Raw genomic sequence first — 19671 nt, forward strand, 5'->3', positions numbered from 1 at the left:
GGTTTTCTCTGGGGAAGAGGAAATGTTTGCTGTGCAGAAATTCGAAGACTGGGTTTGGGGAAGTGGCAGGGGATACAGCTGCCCAGTCATGGGGAAAGGGTGGGGGGGCAGTCCAGGGCCAGCGCGGGGAGGCCCACCCTGACAGCATGTCCCAGGGAGAAACAGGCCCAGGACAGGAACACAGAATCCCACAGGCCCCTCCTCGGCCCAGCTGTCCCGTCACTCACACCCACTGCCCATTGGTTATTTTTGCTACGGAATGTGCCAGCCCCTCGGATTCTCCTGGGGAACAGGGGCTCAAGTTACCCCCTCACCTCTCCCCACTCGGCTACCCCATCTGTGAGTGGGTGTGTTTGGGGGTGGGTAGGGAAAGCACCTGTAGGTGTCCAGGGTCCTCTGGCTAGAACTGGTGTAGACACACTGTGCGCCCCGCAGTGCATGTCTTTATGTATGTGTCTGAACATGCCACATTTGCCTCTGGGGGTCTGGGAGAAGGGACCACCTGCAGAATGTTCAAGACATGACCTTCGACTGTAAAATATAGGGGTCACAACTCAAATGACTTCAGGGGCCATGTAGGAGCTGTAAATGAGCAAGGCGCTGTGGTCAGGAAACTGGAACACACCTGCCGCACCCAAAATATGCTGCAGGCCGAACCAAGTACCTGGGTCTACACCTGCATTTATGTTAGACCCAGGTTTAAAGGAAGAAAGTCAGGGGCCCACTGACCAATCAGCAAGTGTGACTTTGGGGCACAGTGCCCAAATAACCCAGTTAAAGGACTGGGGTTAGAATCCTGACTCCTCAATTACTGTCTTTGTGGCCTTGGTAAGTAAACAAGTCTCCCTCTTGTTGTGAGGATTAAATGATTGTATTCATATCCAAAGCTTAGCACAATGCTGGGGACATAGTAAGCATGCAATCGGAGTTACTAATAATTATTTAGTAGTCACAGCTCAGAAACCAGGCGCTACATGGGCACATAGGAGGGAATTTGAATTTGTAGGCTATAAGCCTGCAGAACCATGTGACTGGCTGTGATAAGACTTCTCTGAGCCTCAGTTGCTTTGTCAGTTAAATGGGCAGGGGGATGCTCATAAAGGTTTCAAGGTCACAGGGTGGTTATGAATGAAGTATCATTTGTACAGTGATTGGCACTTAAATGCCAAAGAAACAGATGTTTAATGATTTGTTTGGGGCTGGGGTGTAGAATTGTATGTACGCACAAAAATGTTTGGTGAATGTGCTCACCTGTGAATAACAGGAGTACTTCTGGGCACCTCAGCACAGGTGTGTGTGTGTGTGTGTGTGTGTGTGTGTGTGTGTGTGTGTGTTTGTATGCTGAGGGACAGGGACAGAATAACCACTATCAATGAACTCTAGGGCCCTCTCTGGCTATCCCAAGGAGCCTGGGGGGGTTTCACGGTCTGGGTCTGGGTTAGCAAGGAGCCCCCCACACCTGCGAATAACCTGGTGGCATGTCTGACTAGGTGCCCCCACCTCCGACACCCTCCGTGCCCAGCAGTGTGTTGGGGCTGTGGCGATTGGGTGGTGCCTGGCACAGGGTGCGTGTGGGCGTGTGTGGAGTGAGCAAGTGCAGATGATGCTCACCCTCTGGAGGGGCCCCGTGGGAGGGGGTAGGGGTGGCTAGGAGGCCATGCTGGGTTGCCAAGGAGCCAGTGATCCCAGTTAAAGTCCCCTGTACCCTTTTCTGTGCCTCAGTTTCCCCACGGGCCCAGGGATGGGGGGGTGCGGGGCTCTCACCGTGGGCAGGTGAGTGGTGGTCAGGCCGGGAGGCAGGTGAGCGCCACCCCAGGGGGCGCAGGGGAAGGAAGGGGCACCAAGTGGGGGGGGGTAGCCGGGGGAGAGGCGGGATTTGGGCGCCACCGCCACCTTACCCCCGCCCGGGCTCCCGAGGCCCGGAGGCTCCTTCCGCCACCCGCGCGGCTCCCGCCCGCTCCCCAGCTCGCCCCCGGCCCCGCCTCCGACTCCGCCCCGCCCCCGCCCGTCCCCTCCTCGCCCGGCCGCCGGCCCGGCCCCCTCCCCCGCCATGAAGAAGCTGTGGGTGAAGAAGCGTTTCCAGGTGAGGGCTCCGGGGGCGGGCGGCGCCGGGAGGGGCAGGGAGGGCCGGGCGCCCCGGAGGGAGGGCGGGTCGCCGCGGCCGGGCCCGGGGGAGGGGGCGCTGGGAGCCGCGCCTGCCCCACCCGAGCCTCGCGGAGGGCGGCCGGCCGGGTGCGCCCCGGGGACTCCCCGACCTGCGTCCTGAGCGCCCAGGCCCCTGCCCACGCTGAAGGGCAGACCCCCCCACAGCCCGCAGTCCCCGCGACCACCGCGGGAGGCCCCCGCCGCAGCCTTTGGCGTGCGGCGTCCAGTTGCTCGGTTGCCATTTCGTCTTCCCTCGCCTCTGTCCAATCCCGGCCCCAGCCCCCAGCCCCCCGCCCGGCTTTCCCCAGCCCCCCACTCTGGAGCCTTCCATCACCCGGAGCTCCCGAAAGCAACGCACACGGATCCGAGCTGAGCTCCGTGAATTCCCCAAGCCCTGCCCTGTCCGCCGCAGCCCCGGGCCTCCTTCCGTATTTGTGAAGCTCCGACCCTTTGGGGGATCTTGCCCTCTGCGCCCCCATCACACCTCTCCCGCCCTCCCGACACCTCTCCCAGGTGTCTGCCCTCCCCGCAGCAGGAATCTGCATCCTCTCCCTACATCTCCCAGTCATGCTAAGTACCCCTCCCCCATCTCTTCCTCCACCTCGGCCTGACTTCCTCGACTCCTATCTTATCCTCTGTGTCTCCGCTGTTGTGGGTCCCAGCCCTCCCGGCATCAGGTCCAAGCCTCAGAGCCCCAGCGTTTGACCCGCAGCTCTGCTGTCCTCTCCTTCCTTCTTCTCTGGGTAGCCTTGAGCTCTGCCGGGATGGCTGAGTGGGAAGGGAGATGGTCCTCACAGGGAAGTTCGCCGCTCTGGGTCTGTCCACCCCCTGATTTCTACTTGACCTCGCAGGTTTGGATGGGAGGTACAGGGCCGCTAGGGCTGAGCCTCCCCCTCAATAACTCACTCTGGCTTTTCTCTTTCAGAAAACCGGCCACTCCCGCCGGGCCTTTGGCCGACTCACCCATGGTGCGTGGACCGTGGCCGTCCCTGCCCTAGCCCATGCCCATTCTGTCCTCCGCTTGGTCCATGGCCCTCCAGGAGGCCTCAAGGCCCTGAAGATGGCCCATGAGACAGCCCTGACACAGGCCCACCTTCACCTCCCACTTACCCAAGAAAGTCCCCGGGGCCTACAGCTGAGGGAGGACCTAGCAGTGGGGATCCAGGGGTGGGAGGGGCACTATACTCCCCACTGTGGGCCTGGACTCACTGTTCCCCTTCCATGGGGCCAAGTTGGGCGGACGATGGGGGAGCTCACTGCCTTCCTTTGGCAACCAGTCCATGGCCCCTGTTGCCATGGTACCCATAAGGAAACTGAGGCACAGAACTTGACAGAATCTGGGAAAGCTGAAAATATGCCCAGAAAACTAGCCTAACCGCTGGGCGTTTTTGAGGACCATTCAGCAGTAGAGGTGACTGGCAGATAGGGTTGGTTTGTAAGGGGTCAAAGCATAATGCAAATCTGATAATAGGGGCTGAAACCCTAATGAGAGGCCTGGGGTCTGTGGCTGGACTGAGCACAAGCAGGGGTGTGTGTGTGTGTGTATGCAAGTGCGTGTGTACTTGTGCATACGTGGCCAGGGAGAGCACAGCTTGTGGACATGCGCAAGCCCCAGTAAGTACCACGGGTATCTGAATCAGTGGGGCAGCTGAAATAACCAGTAAGGCTCCCAGTGGGAGCCCCCAGGCCACTAGAGAATGACAGATACTTTGCCCATCTAGGCGTCTCCCTCCCTCCACCCCTTTCCCCACAGTGCATCTCTGGGCACTGGGCACCCTCGTGCCCTCTCTGTCCTGCCTGCCCACCCTGCCCCACCCCACAAACGCTCTGATAACAGTCTGTCCATGTCTCTCTCCTGCTGCTCCTATGGAAGCGAAGTTTTCCGCTCCTGCAGAAAGCAAAGTTACGGTAGGAAACTGGCTCCTGCCCTCACCCTCCACGCCCCCCTCTCCCCTGCCTGGCCCTGGCCTCTCCTCACCCTGCCTCAGCCGTTCCCTGATTCGCTCCCGCTGGTCTGGGGTGGAGGACGGGCTGGCCCTGTGGTTGGTGGCGTGCCCTGAAAGTACGACTCTGAGGTGATCCCCCCCTTTGTTCCTGGAGTATTGAAACCCAGAATTTTGAGCCTTGGAATCTAGGACCTTGTTGTCTGGGGTGGGGGGGGGCTGCATAGGGACTCAAGCTCTATCACTGAGAAGGGGAAGAGGTAGAGGGGCTAAGACCCTGGTGATCATTAAGTGGCTGGGAGAGTGGATGCTGGCCTCGGGTGCTCCCAGGAGGCAGGGGTCAGTCGCCAGGGGCTCAGAGATGGAGCCAGGGCCGTGGCGTGGGAGGGGTTACCCTGAGCAGCCCAGGATGGGCGGAGCAGAGCAAAGGAGGAGAGAAAGATGGGGTGCTGGAAGCCCCACCAGCGGCAAGATGGAGGCTGCTGAGGGGGCGAGGCAGAGGCCGCTAGAGGAAAGTTGGAGGCGGAGGGAGGAGAGCCCTGCCCACACAGACCCCTTCTTCTCCAGACTCAGAGACGGGTGAGGATGACATCAGCGACGTGCAGGGGACCCAGCGCCTGGAGCTTCGGGATGATGGGGCCTTCAGCACCCCCACGGGTGAGCTATCTGGGGTGCTCAGAGAACAGGCAGGTGGGCTTCCCACAGGAGGTGCCACGGCCTCACGGTGCTGCTTTCTCTAGGGGGCTCCGACACCCTGGTGGGCACTTCCCTGGACACACCCCCGACCTCCGTGACAGGCACCTCTGAGGAGCAAGTGAGCTGGTGGGGCAGCGGGCAGACGGTCCTGGAGCAGGAAGCGGGCAGCGGGGGTGGCGCCCACCGCCTCCCGGGCAGCCCAAGGCAAGCACAGGCAACCGGGGCCGGGCCACGGCACCTGGGGGTGGAGCCGCTGGTGCGGGCATCTCGAGCTAATCTGGTGGGCGCAAGCTGGGGGTCAGAGGATAGCCTTTCGGTGGCCAGTGACCTGTACGGCAGCGCGTTCAGTCTGTACAGAGGACGGGCGCTCTCGATCCACGTGTAAGTAACAGCCTGATATGGGCCTGCACTGTCTCACCTCACCCCGACTCCACCCCGCTGTCCTGCTCTGCCCCTCACCGCTCCAGGCCTCCACCGCCCATCCCCCCTGCACTCCCCAGTCTACCACCATGCATCCCTCCGAGCACTCCTCCATCCCCCCCCCACCGCTTCCACTCCCACCGCTTCCACTCCCCACCCTGCTTCCTGCTCCCACACGGCTCCATCCGCCTCCTCTCCCATCACCGCCCACATCCTCCTGCTCCCACCTGTCCTGGCTCACCATGCCATCTGCACTGTCTCGTGGACCCCTCTGTCCATTCCTTGGCTCCTCCAAGATCTCCAGTTTCCCAGGGGCCCTCTCCTGCCTCGCCCATTCAGGCTCCAGTTGTCCCCAGGATCCCTCCGCCCCTTGGGGGGCCCCCTCCGTGCCTGCTGTCTCAGCAGCTGCTGTCTTTTCATCTCTGCACATTCCTGTTCCCATGTGGGCCTTTTTCTGGGAGGAACGGAACCTTTCTGCACAGCAGCTCCCGGGAGAGCAGGAGAGAGGAAGGTTGCAAGCAAGAGGCAACCAGGAGAGAGAAGAGAGTGAGGTGGTCAGGGGACAGATGGGGCAAGGGGCCTGGGAAAGCAGGACGAGACTGTGGGGTACGCGGGAGGCAGGGGGCTGGGGGTAGGAAGGCATGGGGACCTGGGACTTGGGTGGAGGTAGAGGGCTGGAGTGACGGAGACAGAGGGCAAGTGAAGGGAGGACCTTGTGGGAAATGCTCCAGGGTGGAGTGGAGGATTGTCCTGGCGGGGGGGGCGGTAAGGAGCAGAGGGAGGTGTTGGCGTGAGGCACTGGAGCCATTTTTGGAGATCTGGGGGCTGGCAGCTAGAAACAGGAGGGTGTGTTATCGCAGAAGAGGGGAGTGGCTGATGACAGGTACTGGGGGGCATTTGGGGAGCTGATAGGGGGCTTGATTTGTGATGGAGATGGGTGTGGGGGGGAGGTACCATCATGGAGGAGAAAGAGGGGGCCTGGTGGGGGGAGGCTGTTTTGAGCATGGTTAGAGTGGCTAGGAGTGGGCAGGTGAGAGGTCCGGGACAGGGGCAGGGGTAGGAGCTGGGGCAGGATCCCTTGCTTTATTTTGATGCCACTAACCAGGTGCCCCTGTGCCCTGGACTTGCCTTTTCCTTCCCTGCCTTTCTTTACCGGGTCCCAGCCAGAGCCTGGAGTTGCTATGGCAACTTCGGAGGAACCCATTTCCTTAGTAATGTCTGTGGTACAGAGGCTGGCCTGGAGCTTGGAGCTGCTGGCAGAGGCCTCCCCTACTGTCCTCAATTTCTCTCCAGGCCTCACCCAGTGCCCAGAGGCCATCGTTTTGGGACTTTGCTGCCCCACCCCCAGAGTAGATTCTGCCTCCCAGAGGTATTGGCTCAGATTCTGCTCCCTCAGGGCACTCAGTATTGCCACCCTCTCTGCCCCCAGCCAGTCAGAGGTGGGGGTCTGTGATCTAGGTGGCTGACCATCCTTATACTCAGGCATCCCTAAAACTTTTGCCCATGGATGGCACCCTACTATTCCTCCTCCCTTCGGTGCCCACAGAAACCAGGGAACAAGGACTCAAGAGTCAGGCTCCCTAGGTTTTCATTCTAGCTCCAAGCATTTCCTAGCTGTGTCACTTCTTTAAGGCTCAGTTTCTTCATCTGTAAATGGGGGTAGTAACAATTCCTTTCTCAAAGGCTTGTGGAGAGGATTAAATGATGCCATGCATTATAAGCACTTAGTACATGTCTGGCACACGGCAAGTATTCAATGAGCCATTTCACAAGTTTTAATTGAACTGCCTCTAATGTGCCAGGTATGATGCTAATAGTGCCCAAATTCCTTTTTCATACTTCTCTTTGATGAGCCCCCAAGGGCCTAGATGGGGAAACTGAGGCACCAGAGCCCTCTAGGTGAGACAGGTACCCAGGCCTGACCAGCTCTTTTTTCTTCCCCCCTTCCACACCCTATTGAGGTCCAATCAGTAGCTACTTCTGAGCACTCTGTGCTTCTCAGGGGGGTTTCCAAGGACCCAAGCTACCCTTCCCTTTGGTAGGTTGATCACGGGGGCTGGAACCTGAGTCTCCTAGCCTTCTGCTTTCAGTTGCCACCTGCTATGATGTATCAGCTGTTGATGGTGTGAGGGATGGGTTCAGAGGTTCTTAGAAGTGCCAGGCAATCACGGAGATGGGGCTTGGCCTGATGGAGGAGGAAGTTGGTGTTCTAGGGGCCTCAGTGAAGGGGTGTGTCCTGCTCCAGTGGGCAGGGGTGTCATGGCCAGCTAGGGGCAGGAATAAGTGGGAAGCTGCATTTCCGAAAGGGCCCCTCCCCACCCAACCCTCCCTTCTTCCCTCACCATTTCATCTTTTGGGGCCAACGCCTCATTCTTTTCTCTCCCTCATGCTCAGTTCTGTTTCTGCTGTTTCCTGGCTTCTGGGGCTGGGGAGAGATGCTGGCCAGAGCCCTCGAGGCTGAGTCTGTACCTGGACCCAGCCTCTAGCCCAATCTTCTGGCACCAGAGCGGGCAGCCTCTCTCCCCCCAGCACCTGCTCTGGCTGTGCCCTCCTCTTGGGGGAGGTAGGAGGGTCTGGACCATGTCACCCCCAAGCCTGCCGAGCATGCCCCACCGCCCAGTTCCTGTCCTGAGCTGAGGATCGAGGAGAAGGGACTCCCTAAATCTTCTACCCCTCTCCATCTTGGTTCTGCAGCAGCGTCCCTCAGAGCGGATTGCACAGGGCCGAACCTGACCTTCAGCCGCAGCCGGCTAGCGAAGCCCCGCGTCGCCCGGCCCTACCACCTCCTTCCAAGTCCGCGCTGCTCCCCCCGCCTTCCCCTCGGGTGGGGAAGCGGCCCCCGCCGGGTCCCAGCACCCAGCCCCCAGCCACCTCCACATCACCCCACCGGCGCACTCAGGAGTCTGTGTTGCCCGAGGACACCACCGCGGAAGAGAAGCGAGGGAAAAAGTCCAAGTCGCCTGGGCCTTCGCTGGCGGGCACGGCGGAGTCCCGGCCCCAGACGCCACTGAGCGAGGCCTCGGGCCGTCTGTCCGCGCTGGGCCGCTCGCCGAGGCTGGTGCGCGCCAGCTCCCGCATTCTGGACAAGCTGCAGTTCTTCGAGGAGCGAAGGCGCAGCCTGGAGCGCAGCGACTCGCCGCCGGCGCCTCTGCGGCCCTGGGTGCCCCTGCGCAAGGCCCGCTCGTTGGAGCAGCCCAAGTCTGAGGGCGGCGCGGCGTGGGGCACGCCCGGGGCCTCGCAGGAGGAGCTGCGGGCGCAGCCCGGCAGCGTGGCGGAGCGGCGCCGCCTGTTCCAACAGAAGGCGGCCTCGTTGGACGAGCGCACGCGGCAGCGCAGTCCGGCCTCTGATCTCGAGCTGCGCTTCGCGCAGGAGCTGGGCCGCATCCGCCGCTCCACGTCGCGGGAGGAGCTGGTGCGCTCACACGAGTCCCTCCGCGCCACGCTGCACCGCGCCCCGTCCCCCCGCGAGCCCGGCGAGCCCCCGCTCTTCTCTCGGTCCTCTACCCCCAAGACCCCGCGGGCCGAGAGCCCCGCCGTCGCCCAGACGCCTCCTCCGAGCGTTGCGGGGAGGCCTGGGGATGAGGCAGGGAGACCCCGCAGCCGCGGGCCGGCGGGCAGGACGGAGCCGGGGGAAGGCCCGCAGCAGGAGGTTAGGCGCCGGGACCAGTTCCCGCTGACCCGGGGCAGAGCCATTCAGGAGTGCCGGAGCCCGGTGCCGCCCCACGCCGCGGATCTCCCCGAGACCAGGACGAAAGTCCCTTTGAGTCGGAAGCGAGAGCCCCCGACGCAGGCTGTGCGTTTCCTGCCCTGGGCCACGCCGGGCCAAGATGACACTGCAGTGCCCCAGACCTTGGAGAGGAACAGGGCGGGGCCTGAGGCCGAGAAGAGGCTGCGCAGAGGGTTGGAGGAGGATGGTCCCTGGGGAGCCTGGGACCGCCGAGGGACACGCAGCCAGGGCAAAGGTCGCCGGGTCCGGCCCACCTCGCCTGAACTAGGTAAGGACGCAGGGTGAGCCGAGAAGGTACCAGGACTTGGCGGTGGGGTAGAGTCGGTCAGGGGATTGGAGAGGCCAAGACTGCGCGGTCAGGGCTTCTGCCTTGCTGGGGGTTTCTGGTGGCAGTTTTGAGGGTACAGTTTGCCCAGGAAAGGGTGAACGCAGGCTCAAGTGTGAGTGGAGGATTGTGCTAGAACCTGCCTGCTGGTGAGGCAGAGTGTGAGTGTGTTTTGATGAAGACTGGGTGGGAATGAGGTGTGAGCAAAGTCTGGGGCCCAGGTGCCTGCACTAGATTCCTTGGGTCCTGTGGCCTGCTTGGCTGTTGACCAAAATTCAAGTGTGCAAGTAGGCACTGGTGGGAACTTGTAGGCACACCTCCACACTCCTACCCCTCCACAGGCAAAAATTTACTGGTGGTCAGTCTCAGAACACCGTTTGTCACATCCGCTACAGGCTACCTTTGGGCCAGCCAACTCCACCCTGTGATTTCCTCCCCCTTGCTGTGTCATCCCTTGGCCCATCTCAGGCTGCTAAGATCTGACCCAGCCTCCCCATCCAGCCTCCTGTCTCCCGTCCTTATGTCCCTGCACTGCAGAGCTGACCATGGCCCCTGCACATGCCAGCCTGCGTGTGGTCTCCCAACCTTCCCGTGTGATGCCCAAATGCGCCTGCCCCCTGTGAACTCCTGCTCATCCTCAACTTTCAACTTGGGACCTGTCTTGTGGGGAGAAGCAGAGAAGCCATTCCTGACACACTTCCACTCCCAGCTGCTTCCTAAGGCTGGAGGCCTCTATCCACTGCCCCACCCCCCACCTCTGCCAGACCCTGTCAGCATCTCTTTCATTGTAGCCCTTCAGAATCTTTAGAGATGATTAGGCCCCTGTCCATCATCTGCTAGCAACCGTTGTTGCATACACCCAGCCATATACCAGGCCTTTTGTTAACTAGGCCCTTGGGGATGTTAGCTCTTTTTGATCTGTATGCCAACTCTATAAGGTGTTGGGTTTTATGAGTTCCACCTTACAAATAACAGAACAGGTTCTGAGGGTTATCTAATTTGTCCAAGGTTATATAGCTAGAAAGCTGCAAAACTGAGTTCTCATTGCTCTATTTACTGCCTACGCTACCCTTTAGTTTATGGATTGTCAGAATTGACAACACGAGAGATTGCGACAGTAGCATGGCATGATATCTGTGTTTACACGCATTGGATGAGCAGGGGCCACGTCTTCCTTGCTATTGAATCCCTGGGCCCATCCCAGTAGGTGCAGTGCAGTAGGGACAGTGTTACTGTTTGGTGAACGAAAAAATCAAGGCCTGTCTTCAGAAGACCTCTCCAACTGCTGCAGGACCCACCCGCCGCTCCCTCTTTTGAATCTGGTGGCATCTCACCCACTTAACTAATTTTACAGTTCACCTTTCCTGTGACGCCGCTATTGTCCTGTGACGCCGCTATTATTGCTTACATCTTGGGTTGCTGTCAGCCTGCCCTCTTTTTCTCTCAGCTAGACTTTAAGCTTTGGAAGCATGTAAACTCTCGTGACCTTGCACAGGGCCTTGCACAGGGCCTGGTGTACCACAGAGAATGACAGGTTTATGAAAAGACGTGTGCTGCCCACTCCTTGCCTTCCTCCAAAATCGGACATTCTGATGTGGATGAAGTTGAAGAGAAGCCAAGCCATGGTGGGGTCGCAGCTGTCAGTCCTGTTGCAGGACCCCTGTCCTATCTCCCTTTCTTCCCTGTGTCAGAACATCCAAGAGAGAGACCCCTTCTTTCCCCAACCCTCGCCCTCCAGAAGTCCCTCTCTCTGAGTTTGGGACCCAGGCTGTGGGGCTCTCCCTGGGTCATCCCCACACGAAGGCTGTGCTCCCTAATCCGAGCACCCGTGGCTCCACAGAGTCTTCCGATGACTCCTATGTGTCCGCTGGAGAAGAGCCCCTGGAGGCCCCCGTGTTTGAGATCCCACTGCAGAAGGTGGTGGTGGCACCAGGGGTGGATGTGCTGCTCAAGTGCATCGTCACCGCCAACCCCCCACCCCAAGGTGAGCGTGGGCTGAGGACAGGTTTGGGGGGGCATGTGAGGCAGGGAGGGGGAGATTTATCCTTCCTTGTTTCCCCCAGAATCCTCTGCAGGAGGGGCAGGGGAGAAGGGAAGCTTATCCTGACTCCTGGGTGTGTTAGGGAGATCTCTTAGAATCTCTTGAGAGAGAGAAGGGTGGGCCTGGGTGTCTGTGAGTGCGGGACATTCCTTAAAATTCCCCAGGGTCAGGAGAGGAGCGGACTGGGCTCCTGTGCGGTGGGCTGGGAGAGGGAAGATCGTCCCCAAAGGGCCCCTGTGGGCCATGGTGAGCTGGTTCTCCTCTTCCCTTCCCACAGTGACCTGGCAGAAGGATGGGTCAGTGCTGCGAAGTGATGGCCGCCTTCTCATCCGGGCTGAAGGCGAGCGGCACACTCTGCTGCTCAGGGAAGCCCGGGCGGCTGATGCTGGGAACTACACGGCCACCGCCACCAACGAGCTAGGCCAGGCCACCTGTGTCGCTGCACTGGCTGTGAGACCTGGTAGGGAGTCCATTGAGCCCGGGGCTGGGTCAGGGTGAACAGTGACCCTTCCCAGGTGGTTCTGAGGCCACACCTCCCCCACTCCCCTAGGATGCCTCCCCACTCCCAGCCTAGAGATCAGCTTGCAACCCATGTGCACAGTCCGCACATTGGCTGCTCTGGTGAAAGCACTTTAAATTCCCAAAGCAGGCACCAGGCTGGCTAATTCGTGAAGTCAGTGAAATTTATCTTAGACATCTTCTGAACACCATCCTCTCAAGGCATTTCCCAGAATAGGGTCCTGTAGGGAAAGCAGATTGTCCCTGAGTCTCTAGGGAAAAAGAGCCTCCCAGCTCCGAAGGCTTCAGACACACCAGGAGCCTTCTGAGGTCATTTCCTCTGTAGGACAGGCCCAGCCAGTAAGAAGAGATGCTCTCAAGCACCCCAAGCCAGCCCCCACTCCTTCTGTTGAACCCCAAGCCCTAAAGAGGGCACAGCTGAGAGCCAGTCTAGGGAGATGGCAGTTGCTGAGGCTGCCTTGTTTTCTATTTTTGTGAAAGCCCTTACTTGGTGTCGGACAACTTCCTTTGGGTTTAGGCCCAGTTTCTTTCTGATTCAGGCAAGCTGGCCCTGTATCAGCGGGCATGGCTTGTTCAGCTCATTCAGGTGGCTGGACCTGACAGCATGCTGGATCCTGGGCGGTGGCATGGGGGGAGGTGGGGTGGGGGGAGAGGATTATGGAAGGAAAACCTTCGACTCATCCCTCAAGGATGTTACAGCTGGATGACCAAATCTAAGATCAGAGGACAGTGCAGGGCAGATTTAATCCCATGCCTAGAACAGTCTACCAGCGCTCTGGGATGCCGGGATGGAGAGACCTCAGGGGAGCAAGCATTCTTGGAGAAGCTGAGCCTTTCCCTGGGCCCTGAAGGAGGTTGGGATTTAGACCAGCAGGAGGAGGGGAGAACGGCACAGGCTGTCCTTGTCCCTCTCTTTCACTAAGCCCTGCAGGATGACAAAGCTCACCTTCGCAGTTAGGGAGCTGCTGTGGGGTCTGTGTGGGTCCCAGGCCTTGGTTGCACCCAGGTGGCTTTGAGGAATGGCAAGTATTCATCTCTCTTAGCTTATGTCACTCTCCAGGCACCCGTGTTTTAGGCTCTCTCTTTCTCCTCACCCCCACCCCGCTGAATCACATCCATCCCTCCACCACATGCTTCCGTCCTTCCATCACCTCTGGGATCTGGGTTCTGACTCAGCTCCCAGCTCCCCATAGGGGGTCCAGGCCTTGTTCCAGGACTCGGGTCGATACCTGACTTGGGCTGGGATTTGGCAAGGGGTGAGCTGGAGGGGTGTGGGGTGGCTGCCCCAAATCTGGCTCAGGGCCATTTGGGAGCCTTTTAAGGTTGGGAAGGAGGCTTGGGGCAAGGCAGCTGTCAGCACTTGATGGGGAGGGGGGCGGGGCAGCAGAGAGGAGTCTCTGTTCACTTTGCAGAATCTCCCTGTGCTAGTTCCCTCATTTGTAAACCAGAGATAATTACAACATCCTCAAGGGTGAGAGTGAATGTGCGAAAGAGCTTTGTGAGCTGTAAAGCGGTAGACAAATGCTAGTTATTAGCATTATTAAGGGGTACACACGAGCTCAAGTGTCCACGAGGCTCTGAGAAGTCCCCCTTTTCCTTCTCTGCTTTCTTGTGTTCCTTGGGGACTCTGCTTCTGTCCTTGTAAAGCCCCAATCCCAAGCCCCTCCGTATTCCCCAGCTCCATGTTCTCTCCTGGCATTATGGCAACAGCGCAGCCCCGGCAGCCCCCAGCATCCCCCCAGCAGGCAGGCCAGTTCGAGGGCCCCAGGCCTGGGGGGCGGGTGTGTGGATCCAGGCTCTGCCTGGGCCCTAGGTGGAGGAAGCTGGCTTTCTTACCCTACAAGGCACTGTTTGGGCCAGAGCTGGATGGGGGCCAGTGGACCCGGAGTGCAGAGGGGGTGGGCGGAACCAGTGGGTGGCACTGGCATTTGGCAAGGGAGGGGGTCCCAGGCCTGGCTAGGGAGTGGGGGGGGTGGTACTAGGAAAGGGTGTCTGGCAATGTGGGTAGGGTGGGTGGGGTGGGGGCAGGGCGAGGGAGAGGATGTGCGGTGTCTGGTGGAAGCAGCCTGAGCAGAGCTGCCTCCCCTTTCTTGCTCCCCACCCTGCCAATGCCTTGATAGCAAGGGCTGGGTGCTCACCCCAACAGGGCCTGCTTTGGAGAGCCCACAGTTCTCACTTCCTGGTCGGGTACCACAATAACCAGGGTCAGGGGCACTGGGGAGTTTTGGGGATGTGAGCTGTGTAGGCAGAGTGGGTCTCATCAGCTCCTGCAGCCCCACTCCAGCCCTCAGTTGGGCACCCCACTCCACCCCACCCAGTGACTCCACTGACACAGCTGCTCTCCCAAAGGATGTGTGTGTGTGTGTGCTGGTGCCGTTGGGTTGGGGCTTATGAGCTTAAATGAAGTCTACTTGGCTGCTGCCTACATCCATCACACAAGCATTTATTGAGTGTCAACTGAGTGCCAGATGCTCCATCTCTCTAAACACTTTCTTCTGTTCGGAGAGTGCCATGTACTTTTTCTAAGCCCATTCACATCCCTTCCCTTACTTGAGGTACGTCATACTATATACATCCCTGTGAGGGACCTGTGATGGGTGAGAATATTCCCATTTTACAGATGGAAAAACTGAAACATAGAGAGGGAAGAGACACAGAGCTAGCACACAGCCAGCAGCCTTTATTGAGCATCTACAATCTGCCCAGGAATGTCATAAACCGCATGTGGTTTCAGTGGTAGAAATAACCACACATGAGACAAGGCAACTTAGTGTAGCTGGCAGAGCAAACGACAGGATATCCGTCTGCTTCCTGCTTTCTGTGTACCTGGCCCTGTGTGGATCAGGCTGTCACATTCTACCCAGCCCCGTGAGGAACCTGGGACTTGGAAAATCCAGAGTAGCACTGATCTGTCTTTCCATGATAAGGGAAATGTTCTCTGTGTGCAGTGTCCAGTGTGGCAGCCAGCTAAGCACATGAGGCTCCTGAAATCTGATTGGTGCATCCATTTCGTTTCATTTTTTTCTTCTTCTTTCTTTTTTTTTTTTTTTTTTTTTGCATAGGCAGGCACCAGGAATTGAACCCAGGTCTCCGGCATGGCAGGCGAGAAATCTGCCGCTGGGCCATGGTCACACCACCCTTCATTTCATTTTAATGGGTGTCCGCTTAAGTAGTTTCAAATGGCTGGTAGCTGCCCTGTCAGGGTGCTCGGCTCTAGGACCACAGGGCCAACTGAAGGCTGGAGCCTTGGCTCTGGGTCATCCAACACTGCACATTGCTGTCCCCTTTCCTGCTTCTCTGAAGAGGTCAGGGTTCAGGTAGCATGGCGCTCCTGAGCTCACCTGGTGCTGCTGACATACTCCTCAGCCCCTCTGTGTGTGGGTCAGGTTGGGGGATCTCCTGCCCTGCCATCCTGATTTGTTTCTTTTCCTGCCTGGCAGGGGCTCACTCAGCTCACTCTCACCACGGCTGTGGTCAGGCGGAAGGGGCAGGTAGAATGTTGTCTGCTCTCTGCCCTGCCTCCTGCTGCCTTCAGCCCTCCTCTCAAGTACTGGTCTTAGATACTTGAGCCCAAAGTTCCAGCATTTTCTAGCTGAGCCTTTGACCTGGTCACTTTGCCTCAGCTGGCCAGTTTTCTTATCTGTAAAGTGAAGATCATCCTAAGTCCTGGACTACCTACTCCATAATATTTGTGAGGATTGGCCTCTATTTTAGCTAAGGAAATTTGGGCTGGAAAATATGGCTTATCAAAGCTTGTTCTGGTCCCACCGAGGTGACCAACACTGTCACCAAGAGGCTGTTTATTGGTGCTAGTGAATGCAAAGGAAAGGAAGGAAGTCATGGTCCCAGCATGTGCCCCCTCTTCTGCCCTGGTCCTGGTGCCACCTGCTGCATGGTTAGGGGTTCTATCTTGCAACCACAGTGGGAAGGGTGCCTTGGCAGCCAATGGCACCAACCCTTTTGTGGGGTGTGGACAATGTCTGAACAGGCGGCGTGGGTCCCTGACCACAGCCCAGCCCTACCCGCCCACCCCAAGCAGGTCTGTCTTCATGCATCGTTTCCCTGGGCTGTGACCTCAGAACGGAGCTTGATTACTCACCTTTCAGAAGAATGGAGACCTTATTTACTGTGGGTGCAGACGCTTTGTCTGCCATGGAGCTCCCCAGTGTAATTACACCAGATAAATTAAACACCTCCATGGCCAGGTCAAGCAGGTCAGGTGAAAGTCTCTCTAGTTCCTTGTACATTTAAAGGAACTCCCATCTCATGACAGTACCCTGTGGAAATTCCCATCCTCTGGCCAGTGTGTGTCCTCTTTGCCCCTCACCTCTCTGGTGAAATGATTGTAGCAAACCTTTAAGAAATTGCCTTTAGAGAAGCAGCAGTGCACGAGCAGGGCAAGTGCTGGCTGCCAGGTTCCAAGTACATGCTTCCAAGTGCTCCCTTCACTTGAAGAGCTGCCCGTTGCATTTTGAGAAAAAGCCATACCCCTTCAGCTAGCCTCCATCCTCTGGACTGATAGGGCCAGAGGGGCCAGAGAGCTGAGGGTGACCCCAGGGTGGCAGCTGAGGCAGTGGGAGGTGCCTATGCTAGCATTGCTATGCCCCTCTTTTTACTTCTTCACCCAGTTCTGTAACTGGGCGGAGCAAGCTACAAATCTGTGCATGCATGTGTGCGTGCCTTGTGTGCGTGAGCATGCACGCGTGCGCACACACACACACACACACACACATGGTTTTTATGGCCTCTGATCATTTACTCTTACAGTTACTCTGCCTGGAATGCTTTTCCACTTGTCCTTTCTAAATCAATCCCTAAGTCCCTTACCAGTGCCACTTCTTCACTCAAGTTCCCTCTTCTTCCTGGAGCCACAAGTAATCTCCTGCTCTCTGAACTCTGGTGGTCCTTATCTCTCCTCTTCTAAGGATTTAGCATTCCTGCCTGCTCTGATGGTCCTTCCTGTATCTGGCTGGTCTTTCCTACCAGCCAGAAAGCCCCTAAGGACATGACCGTGTTTCCCTGTTCCTTGGCCCTTGTAGCTAAACCTTGACTCCTGGACTGTTGGGGAGGTGGTGGTGGCCGACTGGAGAACCCTTTGACTTTCCAAGCTTTGTAACAAGCCTCACATAGAGGCTGGGGAGACAGCTGCAAAGGGTGATGAGATACTGCCTAAGAGTGAAGATTGGGCCAGTGGAGCAGTGGGCCCTAAAGTGTAGTCTCCCAGCCATCACCGTCACCTGGGGAATGTGTTAGAGCTACAGATGACTAGGCATCCCGCCTCCCCTTCCCCACCCCAGACCTACTGAATCAGAAACTCTGAGAGTGGAGTGCAGCAGTCTGGTTACGGGTGGTTCTGATATATGCTACAATTTGCAAACCACTGCCAAAGAGAGGTGGGGGGGCTTGCTCAAGATGGGAGGCCACACGGGGCAGTGAGAAATGGGCTGGGGGGCCAGACCTCCAAGGTTCATAGCCTTGCTCCGAGGTGTAATGGCAGAGTGATCTGGGGCAGGTGAAATGGGACTCACCTCTCAGGGTTGTCTTCATCCGATGAGGATTCACCGTGGGGCCTAAGAATCCTCCCAGGGAGCTTTCTAAAGAGGCAATTTCCTGGCCCTCCTTTCAGGAAATCTAATTCCGAAGGTGGGAGTAAGGCTAAGGAATTTGTATTTTAAATAACGCTCCCAGGTGATCTTAATGGAGGTAGTTCAAGGAGCATCCTGAGAACCTGAACCTGGTGTTCGGTGCCTTGCGAGTTTCCTGCAGTAGACACTGGTGGCTGCAGCTCTGTTTGTCAGGAGGACACATCAGGGACATTAGGAACTGTACTGAGCTGGATGCACTCATCTGAGAAGGGGGTTCCCTGGCGTGTGGGCTCCCCAACACCAGTATTTTTTATTAAGTGAATTTGACCTAGGAGCGGTGTTGAAAAGGCAGGCTCGTCTGTAGCTTGTGGGGCTGGGGGTGTGAATGTGAAGGGACAGGGCTCATGTGGAGGTCAGTTGAGAGCTGGTTGCAAATCTGTGCATGATAGGTTTAGGGGGGCACCTGCATCCCCTCCCTGGCACGTGTTACTATGCTTTCTACACTGAGCTCTGGCCTGGAGCAGGGCAAGGGTATCAGTGGCCCACTGCAAAAATGGTTTTGTTGATGGGAGAGTGAAGGGTGACCTGGGGAGCACCGGAGCCTGTGGCTGCATCCTCGGTCAGCCTCCTTGGCCATGCAGTTTGGGGGTTCAGAGGGGCAAAGGCCACTGCGTTGTCTCTGCAAAGGCCTAGTTCTGCCCCTCTGGAGCCTGAGGCTCCTGCCTAGTCCCCCAGCTCTGAGGGGCTTGAGGACTTGAGGACTGGCCCTCTTGAGGGCTGGATGACCTAGGGTGCTGTTCCTCCGGCCACCACCAGGGATTCCTGAGGCTCCCCGCGAGCCGGCCTGTCCTGCTTTGATTTCGTTCTGTGCCCACCACCTGAGCCCGTGAGCCTTCTAGGACTGCCCAGCCTGGAGGTGACCCTGGAGCAGGGGAGAGAGGCATCCGCCTCCAGAGGCCGTGGTGTCCTCAGTGTCTCACCGAGTGCCCTTCTGACTTGCTTCCCCACCCCCCACGCCAAGACAGTCAGTCTGAGTGGTGGGCCCCCCTCCTTCTGCCCGGCCCCCTCCTGTCCTCCTTCACTGGCAGTGCTGGGAAACACAGGTCACAGCTTGGGAATGTGGCCCTGGCTGGGGGTGGGAGAGACAGGAGAAGGGAGGAGCGCACACGTGACCTCTCCCCACCGCTCCCCTTCTCTCTTGCTTTATTTCCAAGCCCCTTACCCAATCCAGATACAAATGGGTGCTAATTGCAAGGGGTTGTTTGGGGGAAGCCCCTCCTATCCTATCCCCCCATTATGGACCCTGGTTGCCAATTGCCAGCACTTGGCCCTGGCAGGAGCCTGTAGGAGCATTGGGTGCAGGCCCAGTGTTAAGGGTCAGCTGCTGGGTCCAGTTGGCCGTGGCAGGCATGGGGAGGCAAAGGTGGGGTTCTGGGGCCCCCTAGGTGGAGGGAGCATCTCTGGGAAGGAGTCAAAGGTCCTGACAGTCCTCTCATTCTCAGCTCCAGAGCAAACAGGGTGTGGCCTGGCCCGCTAGAACTGAAGGGTCCTCAGCTCGTTCTCAGGTTACCTCAGATTGGGAGTATTAGTGGTTTGGTCAGGGAAGGGGCATCCCAGGGGCCATTTGCCATTGGGCCTCCCTGAGTGTGACATATTGAATCTGAGAGGTCAGGGAAGGCAGCTTGGATGCCTCTGCAGTGCCACCCCCCTCTTCCCCTGGGGACCGAGGCCCCTGCACCTTTGAGTTGAGGCGCCACAGAGGGGGATTTGCTCCTGTCAGGGTCCAGCAGCTGTAAGGAGAGAAAAGGCAGATCCAGCGGATCCAGCGGCTTGGGAATGAGCAGGGTGGCTAAATACAGCCAGCCTGTGCTCTGCCCCTCCCCTCTCCTCCCCCTCCCCTCCAGGGCCCAGGCCGCCTGTGGTCGCAACAGGCACCACCTTCCCAGCCAGCGGCCTGCCCGCCTGCCACCCAGCCTCGCTGCCGGCCGGCCCCCACCTCCTCCTTCCCCCTTCTCAGGGCTCCTCTTGGTGCAGAGCCTCGGCAGGGTCAGCCGTGTGAGCCAGTGGGGCTGGGCAGGCTGGGTGCCCTCTCCCTGGGGAGCCAGGACGGGGTGGGCAGTGGACAAGGAGCAGAAGGGCCTGGTGCCAGGGCAGAGCCTTCAGGACAGGCACAGGCTGGGATCCGTGTGCAGAGTCGGGGTGAGTTGGGGTGCAGCCCTGCCCGGGGGCTGAGCCGCAGGGCTTGGGGTGGGGGAACCAGGAGGAGGGGC

At 58.5% G+C, this 19671-nt stretch overlaps 1 protein-coding gene across 7 annotated transcripts in view; it reads left to right on the plus strand.

The window, feature by feature from the left end:
* The window catches only part of SPEG (striated muscle enriched protein kinase), a 55770-nt gene that overhangs the window by 4496 nt on the left and 31603 nt on the right, over window positions 1-19671 (plus strand). For 2 of the 7 annotated variants that reach the window (XM_077155225.1, XM_077155233.1), the window contains exons 2-6: window positions 4656-4745; window positions 4829-5165; window positions 7899-9199; window positions 11097-11240; window positions 11575-11757. In XM_077155225.1, coding sequence (XP_077011340.1) covers window positions 4656-4745; window positions 4829-5165; window positions 7899-9199; window positions 11097-11240; window positions 11575-11757 — 2055 coding nt within the window. Of the gene's footprint in view, window positions 1-2010; window positions 2084-3070; window positions 3760-4023; window positions 4054-4655; window positions 4746-4828; window positions 5166-7898; window positions 9200-11096; window positions 11241-11574; window positions 11758-19311; window positions 19601-19671 lie in introns of those variants that run through there. The other 5 variants (XM_077155226.1, XM_077155227.1, XM_077155229.1 and 2 more) reach the window with 5 other exon arrangements.

Source organism: Tamandua tetradactyla, chromosome 3 (assembly GCF_023851605.1).
Source record: "Tamandua tetradactyla isolate mTamTet1 chromosome 3, mTamTet1.pri, whole genome shotgun sequence".
Lineage (NCBI taxonomy): Eukaryota > Metazoa > Chordata > Mammalia > Pilosa > Myrmecophagidae > Tamandua > Tamandua tetradactyla.